A 9487-nucleotide genomic window follows, 5' to 3' on the forward strand; every position below is an offset into this window, starting at 1 on the left:
GACGAACAAGGTTAACAATGGAATGGGATGTTTACCAGAAACTTGATCAACTGATACGGTCACAGTTGCAAATCAAGTTGAAACAGGATCTAAACGCAGCAGTCTTCAGTTTATTTGAACAAAACTCAGTGTACTAAGGATACAGAACAGAACCACGATTGAAACGCAACATTAACAGACAATTGAAAAGAACCAAACACAGAGTTTAAACGGATAGTTCACCCAAAAATTAAAACTGTTTCATCATTTACTCACCCTCAAGTTAAACACAAAAGATATTTTGAAGAATGTTGGTCAACAAACAGTTGATGTTAGCAATTGACTTCCACATTATTCATTTTATAAGTTAATGGCTACCGTCTACTGTTTGTTGACCAACTTTCTTCAAAATATCTTCTTTTGTGTTCAACAGAAGACAGAAATTTATACGGGTTTGGAACAACATGAGGGTGAGTAAATTATGACAGAATTTTTATTTTTTGGGTGAACTATCCCTTTAAATACACAGGGCAAAAAAGGGAGCTAATGAGATAATTAACTAAATACACCTGAACAGAATTCTCAATCAATTAGTAACCAAGGAAACAAACAGGCAGGGAACCATAGGAGAACAGAACCAATTAACAAACTATTGTCTTTCGCATATTGCATATTGTCTTTCTCTTTTTATTCATACTACTGGTCAATAGTTCGGAATAATTAAAAAACTTACAGTAAAGTCGTTTATTTTGTTACAAAAGATTTCTATTTCTATTCAGCAAAAAAAATCCTAATAAATTTCATGATGGTTTCCACAAAAACATTAAACCGCAAAAGCTGTTTCCACCATTAATAATAATAAGAACCATTAATAATTGAGCATCAATTATTGCTAATAACTGAGTACCAAATCAGTAATGATTTCTGTAAGAGCACGTGATACTGAAGACTGGAGTTATGGCTGCTAAAAATTCAGCTTCATAGTAATATAATTAAAGGTATATGTAACAACATTTTATTTCAAAATGTACTAAATTTATATAATGAGCGAGTAAATCATGAATCCATCTTCAGTCTTATCCTGAATCAATACAGTATGTCTAATAAGTGTGTCGGAGTGTGTTAAAGCGAGCGGGACGTCAAACGCTGCGGAGTAGCCCAGTGCATGACTCGTCATATACGTAAACAGAGAGTATAAAGTAGCGTGATAACACATTCAGGTATAAATTCCTTTTAAATTAATTATAAAATTGTTTAATTTTGGTTTATACATGCTAGTTTCCATGACAGAGTTTCAGATAAATCTTTTCATTACTACTGGAGATGGCATTTTGTTAAGTTTCAAATGATTATTACAGGAAGCAGAAACTATGCAAAAGTACTCATAGTCCGTATTTGCTTACTCATTTTCATTCAGTCCATCAAGTGCACTATAAAAGTGGACAAATGTAGGGAATAGTGAAATGGTACAGAAAACTTTGAACACATCCAGCTACAGTCATTTACTTTCATTCCCGTAACTTCCTTCTCTCGTGAGATTACGGGTTGCTTGTGTGTTTGGACTAACAACATTCCTCTTTCACTTTTTGTGAAATCCAAAGGGGAGTCACTGTCGAGAAAGAACAAAACAAGTTCTGTGTTTATCAGAGACAAGACTGTGAAATTTTGCGGGATTGTAACTGACTCAGTCACATTCAAGGTGAGTTTAACACTGTCTTTCTCACGCAATCTGTAAATGATTTGTAAATGTAGGTTGTAAATGTAGATAAAGAATAATAATTGTGTCATGGTGAAATCAGGTAAAAAGTTTGATTTTCATCTTGGCAATCTAATTTCAGCAAACTGGAATTTTCACACCTTGTTCTACCTAAAAGAAAATTTCAGTCTGTTTACATGCATAAACATGCATTGTGAAATAACATGAACAATTTTCTTAACAAAGGCTTTCACTAATCACTACGGACAGAGTAAAGTTAGTTAAGTCTCTGTTAAACTGCCTCTGTAACTCCATGCAGGGCAGGATACATGCAGCAAGGCCAAGGATAGAGGCTCAATATGTTTTATTAAATTAATAAGGCAAACAAAAGTTAAAAGCAACAGCTACTGACCAAGTACAGGAGAAAACACATTATACATAGCCTAATGAATAGCACCAAGAAACAGGAAATAAACCAACTCAGGAATAGACAGATAGTGTTGCTATCTATTAGTTAAAACATTAAAGATTTCATTATTTTGTTATTATACATTAAAAAGCTTAATTTAAATCCTTGAATATATATATATTTTTTTTTAGTCATGAATGAATGCTATTCATTCATGAATTACACAAAGCTAAATTTTAATTTGCTGGTTTAGTCTGGTATCTAGGAAGCTTGTTTCCACCACAGAATAAAAAATATAAATTGCGATTTTTTTTTTTTTAAATCTGGTTTACATCTCGCAATTCAGATTTTTTATCTCAGAATTGTGTTATATAAACGCGCAATTGTGAGTTATAAAGTCAGAATTTTGACAATTCTGACTTTTTTTCTCAGAATTGCATGTTTATACGTATCTCGCAATTCTGACTTAATGACATGCAATTGGGAGATATAAAGTCAGAATTGCATGTTAAAATTCAGAATTGTGTCAGTCAGCCTTTTTTTCCTTAGAACTGGACTTTATAACTCGCAATTGCGAGTTTATATCTCGAAATTCTGACTTTATAACATGCATTTGCGATTTTATATCATGCAATTCTGACTTTTTACATCGCAATCCTGATAAATAAAGTCAGAATTGCAAGATGTAAACACGCAATTGTGAGATAAAAAGTCGCAATTATCTTTCAAAATGTTTTATTCTGTGGCGAAAACAAGCTGGCATAGGTAACTGTTTAGATGTCTCCACCAATGTTAAAATTAAAACTTCACCCTTGCCTGTAATGATACATTTATTAAAATACTTACTTAGGCTGTCCTCAAAATGAAAAGCAGTAAACACAAGAGGACTGGCCATTATCACCTGTTGGAAGGTTAAACTCCCTCTTTTCTATATCCTCAGATTTGCAGGATGTCTCTTACAATGTCTCAGGGTGAGGGGGTGACAGTGATCACCGTCACCTCAAACCCCAACAGCAAATGGCCGATACTGTGTCAGATCCTGGGCACTCTGTGTTACAGTCCAGTGTGTGCCGTGTCACAGCATGTGAAATCAAAGATGATGGGGATCTATATGACGCTTGGGGTGAGTCACGTTGAAACAGACATTACAACTAAAGGCTGAAATACACTACATGACTTTAGGCCAGATCTTTGCCCCGATTTTCAGCATTTGGAGTTGACAGATTTTGCATTAAATTGTGTATGATGGTGACCAGATTTTTTTTAGCTTCAAGTCGGTGACCAAAGTCGCTTTAAGGCAAGTAATTTCACTCAGCGGCCATCTTTGAAACGTCTCTCGGGCAGAGAAGCACCAAGCTTACCATTAAATTTCATATTTGAAATCACCAATGAACCAGTTTTGTTTAGCTTCAACTCAGACTATAGCTGCTTTACCCCCATCGGGCCGAACGTTTTTAAGAACAGTGTGGAATGGTTCTAGTAATGTTTGCACAGCTTGGTTCGGCACAGCATGATTAAACAATTCTCAGCCCTGAGTTCTCAGCACAGTTTCCTTAACCGTGCTGGTAGAATGAGTGTAGTGACGTGCCACTTAGAATTGTTCATTCGTCTGTTGTCTGTCTGCCAGTTTCTCTGTAGCTGGGCAAGCATACTATTTGAGCGAAGTTCACACAAATTAATAATAAAATTAAAGAAATAGAAATATCTGATCATCCTCTATAACGTGGTCACTATTTACATCTCATATCGTCTGTAAACACGTGCGTTACCAAGGCGCTTTTGTATTACATTCTTCAACAGTGGAAAATTAAACCATATCCGTATCGGCACGAAATGGAACGGTTAATCAAAGAGAACGGTTTGGCCCGACGGTGGAAAAGCGGCTCATGATTCCATCTAGTTGGAGGATATCAAACACGTTTAATGTTTTGAGCCAGTTTTAGAACACGCATTGTTTTCATTTGTCTAATTTTCCTATTTTTTTCCAAATTTTCTCTTTTCTCTTTAGATTTTAAAAGTCATGTAGTGTATTCCAGCCTTGACTTAAATGATGATTAACTGATTAAAATATTTGAATAAAAGAAAAGAAAAGTTTTTAAACATGACAAACATAGATTCTATATTTCAACAATGAAAAACAAGTAATTGAACTGTATACAATTTTTCACACACTTTATAGGCCTAAGATTATGTTAAAAAGATGTGTTTTTCTGCTGACTTATTTACCAGTGGTTTTCACTCATGGGTAAAGCTCATACTTGTTGAGGTTGAAAAGTTGTAAATGTTGGATTTGAGGCAAGAACTAGACTTTGAAACATTGCAATGAAGGGGATGTAATGTGATTATTGGACAATGCAATACAAAACATGTAATGATGTACATTTTGAGATTCATCACAATACAAACTGGTGTATAAATTGTTCTTTCATTCCATAGATTGTGCAGATTATAGTAGGAATCCTCAATATTGTGACCGGGATTTTATTTTTAAGCTCTGGGATACACGATTACATTATGATGTCTGATACTCCTCTTTGGTTTGGTGGTGTGGTAAGAATTATTCCTCATTCTGCTTATTCTTGTGTTTCTAAATTGTTAAATGAGCGAGTCCCTTCACAAAGTTAATCAGAATTAATAATCAGGGTGTTGTTAACATAAAGTTCACATTTTGATGATTTTCAATACTCTTAATTAATCTTGTCTGAACTTTCGGTGTACAAATTTGAAGAATTTCTTTGCTTTTCTATTTTAGTTCCTTGTAGTTGGAATCCTGTCTATTTTTGCAGCTTATTCTCCCAGTTATTTTCTGGTAGGTATTTAATATATTATTCTATATTCAGACATCTCTGATTTGGAGAGAGTTTTTTTTTTTAAGATGTGATTTGTGTGTTACAGTGTCTCGTCGCTGTGGTGTTGAACAAAGTCAGTGCTGTTCTGGCTATGATAGCCCTAGCATTGTATTCATGGGACTTGATGAGCTTTCAGAGAACTGTAGTTCAGCACTATCAGTATATGAACTATGATATTAAGGTAATTATGCTTTATTTTATTGAAAAGGTTGTTATAATTAATTTGCTTTTTTCAGTTAAAATTTCAAGTCACACACAGACTCTTAAGTTATAATAGTTCAAACCAAAGTCGCTTTAGGCAATTCATTTCACTCGGCGGCCATCTTTGATACACCGCTCGAGCTGCTATTTTAGTCATGCCAGTAAAGCTCCTATCTGTTTGAATGGGGAAACATCAATTCTCCAAATCTGTTCACCAAGCTTATGAGTAAATTTCATATTTGAAATCACCAATGAAATCTCATAACGCTCAATCATGACGAAAAACTGCATTTTTCAGGCTGAACCAGCCAATGCAGTCATTAGCGGGAATCTAAGAATACTGACTGTTTCAACCCTTTCTCACTCGTACGAATTCGTAAGATTTTTGATAAATAGTACATATTTTATGAGTTGCCCAATTCGGATGAATTCGTATGAATAACCTACCCCTGACTCCGCCCCTAAACCTACCCATCCTGGGGTTTAGACAAATTGTAGGAATTCATACGAATTAGCCACATCGTACTCACTCATACGAGTTCGTATGAGTATGAATTGGTCGTGAGATAGCGTTGGACTGTTTCTAAAGCAGCCGGAGCTTCTAACGGCAGCTGCAGTGGCGCAAGGACTTTACCAATTACTGATTAGCTCTTTTACTTAGGAGGCGGGACTTATTCCGCCATATTGCGTGTCGCACTTTCTCTCATTTATAGTAATATGAGTGCACCGTCTTTGTAAATCTAAAGTCTTTGTTTATTTATGAATGTGGCCCACAAATCCATTTTCTTTTTCTGGTTTGGCAAGAGGGTGCTAAGGGGTCTGTGGAAAATATGAGAGAGACAGAGAAAACAAAAAATATTTTACAAAATGTATTTTTAGGGCTGTCAAGGTTAACATGTAAGATTGAGATATTCATTAAAAGTGCTTTTAATCAATGTTTATGATTATAATAAATAATAAAGCAATACTTTTTAACACATTTTCCAAGTGTTATATTATTGGTCACCGTGATTTTGCCAAGTAAGACATGGTCCTGGATCAACATTCCTGTCCCAAAATGTAGTCCCTACCCAATCCCTACCCCTAAACCTAACCCTACCCATAACTTTTCTCTAAAATCAGAGGGTAATGATAGGTGAATGACACTGATGTTTAAGTACTTCACCTTGGTTCTAAGCCTAAACTTGACATAAACTGTAAACTTGTCCCTCAAATCTGATTGGTTAATTGGAAAGTTGATCCAGGATCAACAACGATGTTGATCCAGGAACATGTGGTACTTGGTGAAATCACGTTCACCTTATATTATTACTGATACATTTTCATTTCTTAATTTATTGTGAAAATTTCATTGATAGCCCTATTTTTTAACAGTAAGAAAAAAAACAAGAATCTTTCTATGGGAAAATGCAGAAAAGTTGAAAATCAAAATGCTAAGTGGTCGTTTCACTTTCCCTGAAACAAACATAAGCATACCTTTTCTCTCTCTCTTTTCAGGTTTATATATCTAACGTTAGTCTAGATAAAGAGAGATACACTATCACTTAATACAAATTGTATATCTCCCAAATTGGCTTCAGTACAGTAACAAGGAATTTGCTGTTAGATTGCTTTTATTCAGTGACATGCTGATCTTTCCCAACTCTAGATGATCCGTGAAGGAGTTGATGTCACTATGATGATCTTTTCAGCCCTTCAGCTCTGCGTGACCCTCAGTTTCTCAGTCTTGACTTTGAAAGAATTGTTTGAAACGGATGTGAGTGCAAAGGTGCGGTATTATCACTGCAATTAAAACAGACCAACTGCGGTGTTCATGGTGATTTCAGAAAGCTGTTCAGTGTATTAATCTTTCTTTCTTTTTTGCAGTCTGTGGAGGACCTTCACTTTTACAAGCCACTCAAAGAAGAGCTCACTGTCAGTCATGTATGTTAGAAAAGCAACATAAAAAAATCAAATATACATTGTAACGTTGTTAGATACATGTACAATTTTTCTCTCTTATGGAATAGCAAAAATCTATTTTTGCAAAAAGACATTGGAGCTTGTTTTTTTAAACCAATGACTAGAAAATCCCCCTGTAACTTTGATGGATTTATAAAGTTTAAAATATTTACATGATTTAGTTAAAATCTCTGCCTTCATGCCTGATAACTGACCTTGGACAAAGCTTATTTCAAAAGTCTTCTCAGCACCAGACCTGGAACATTCTGAGTTGCATGGTTTCACAGAGAATCCATTTACCTCACGTTTGAACAAACAACCCAGACAGCAACATAGTGCCGGAGCAGACCCGAGCCAGATGTGGGCCGGATATTGGCCGACACTATATTGTTGTCTGGGAACAGTCATGTTTGAGAGAATTGTAATGGGTTATTAATATTTTCAATTTAATACAAAGCACCTCCAAATTGATTTACATTTTTAGATTGTGATGTATTCACAATTTTGTATTTCAGACAAAATGTATTGTGACAAGACTGAGAGAATTGCACTTTAGCTTTAAAAGCGATAAATTACTGTTAATATGTACACTTTTGGGCAGTCAATTTATCTAAAAAATCAACTTTAAAGAAAGTGATGTATTATTTTGGCCCCTGGATATTAATTTCCCTGTCACAAACAGGACAAATTAATTTTTCAATCAATTTTTTTTAATTTAATTTTTTTATATGTATATAAATAAATGTTACATTTTCATGATATTTAGATATTTCTCCGGTTAAGGACACCATATTTTTAACATTGCTGTAATATTATACATGTCCATATTACCTCAAGTGTTTAAACACTGATCAGTAGTCATCAAATCCTCTATAAAAACAGCAAGTTTAATGATAATCGCAGGCACTGAGGTGCAACTTTCATAATATGCCTCCTCTCACCTGACTTGATATATGTATTTCGACTGTATTTCACCCCTCACATTCATGCCATGCTTTGAAATGCAATTTAAATCGAATGTCTAAATGAAACTAAACTATATCGAGTGAATAGTTTTATCTCCATGCTAGAGTATGGATACTTTCCTCAAGTGGGGCAAAAGAGATACTAGCTTCCTCGAAACCTTTAACAGCTCATGTTGTGGTTTATATCTTTATAAAAGCGTTCTGTCAGGCACTTCATATATACAACTTTTTAGGTTTTACATCAAGGGATCATTTTAGTTTTAATTAATTTTTTTTTTTAAGGATTTATTTGAGGGTATTTCACTATTGGACTTGTTGTGGTATGCCTAAAAACACAAAGTCTTGCAGTTCTGGGCTGTTGCGGCGGAGCCATTATTTATTTTCATAAAAACGACTGTTATCATCTCCTCTCACATGCTGCAGGATCAAAACAGCACAAAGTCTTTTTGAAAGAAATTCAATTAGAAGTTTTCAGTCTCTATGTTTCGACCATATAGCTAGAATTAAAATGAATTGATGCCTCACAAAATCATGACACAAAACTCGACAGGGATGTCCCCTGTCTCCAATTGTTTGATTATGTATGATCAAACAGACAAGATGAGAAAATACAGACTTTACTAACATTATACAAGCATAAACCTTTATGCTACTGATACTAGTGTATCTGTTCAATCTTTACTTAATTTGACCTTCGATGGTGTTTTGATGGTTTTTAGTGCATTGTATTAGATTATCTGAGGTTGTATGAACATATACAATGTACAACATATACAAAATATATATTTGATGTAAAACAGTATTTTACAATTTAACCACATTTCAAATACCATAGAAGTAATTATGATATAAATATAAATATTAAATTAAATATTATTCAAATGTTCATTAAATATTAAAATTATAAACAAAGAAAAGTTGGTCAGAAAAGTACTCTTATGTTCTAACCGCACTTTAAAAGACATTTTCATTTAATTGCAATAAATTGTCTGAAGCTTTCAGTGCCATAGAAGGATCGTAAAAGTAATCCATATAGCATGCAAACTCAAATTTTCTCCGTGTGTGGAATAGTTCACCCAACAATTATTATTTTTCCTGTGAAACACAAAAGAAGAAATTCGAATAATTTTTTTTCACACACATCTTTTCCATACAAGGACAGTTAGATAACCATCTGAAATGACCCATAAAAGTACTATAAAATCAATCCATATATTGTGTTACATTCACATGTAAGTGTGTTGAAGCATATGCTATCTTTTTATACACTAAAAAATCTTCCCCATTTCAGAAGCATTCAAAACTGTTTGTGTACACATTGAAAAAGAGACGTCATTGAAGCCCAGTGCCATCTTCTTGCATGTGTTACCATCAAGCACAGCATGCCACTTCAAATATACAGAATTAAGAATGCCATTCGAGAGCTGGATGAACATTTTTAGGGAAT

The 9487-nt window shown here is 34.3% G+C and overlaps 1 protein-coding gene across 1 annotated transcript; it reads left to right on the forward strand.

Annotated features, from left to right (window-relative positions):
- The first annotated feature begins 928 nt into the window (after positions 1–928).
- tmem176l.3b (transmembrane protein 176l.3b) lies at positions 929–7263 on the forward strand. The gene is made up of 8 exons (XM_077201770.1): positions 929–977; positions 1581–1678; positions 3025–3207; positions 4521–4634; positions 4837–4893; positions 4980–5114; positions 6783–6902; positions 7001–7263. Exons 3-8 carry the CDS (start codon positions 3034–3036, stop codon positions 7064–7066), a joined length of 666 nt encoding a protein of 221 aa, XP_077057885.1. The 5' UTR covers positions 929–977; positions 1581–1678; positions 3025–3033; the 3' UTR covers positions 7067–7263.
- The last annotated feature ends 2224 nt before the right edge of the window (positions 7264–9487 follow it).

This window comes from Siphateles boraxobius, unplaced genomic scaffold (assembly GCF_051911475.1).
Source record: "Siphateles boraxobius isolate OS27281-9 unplaced genomic scaffold, OSU_SipBor_1 48, whole genome shotgun sequence".
NCBI classification, from domain to species: Eukaryota; Metazoa; Chordata; class Actinopteri; order Cypriniformes; family Leuciscidae; genus Siphateles; species Siphateles boraxobius.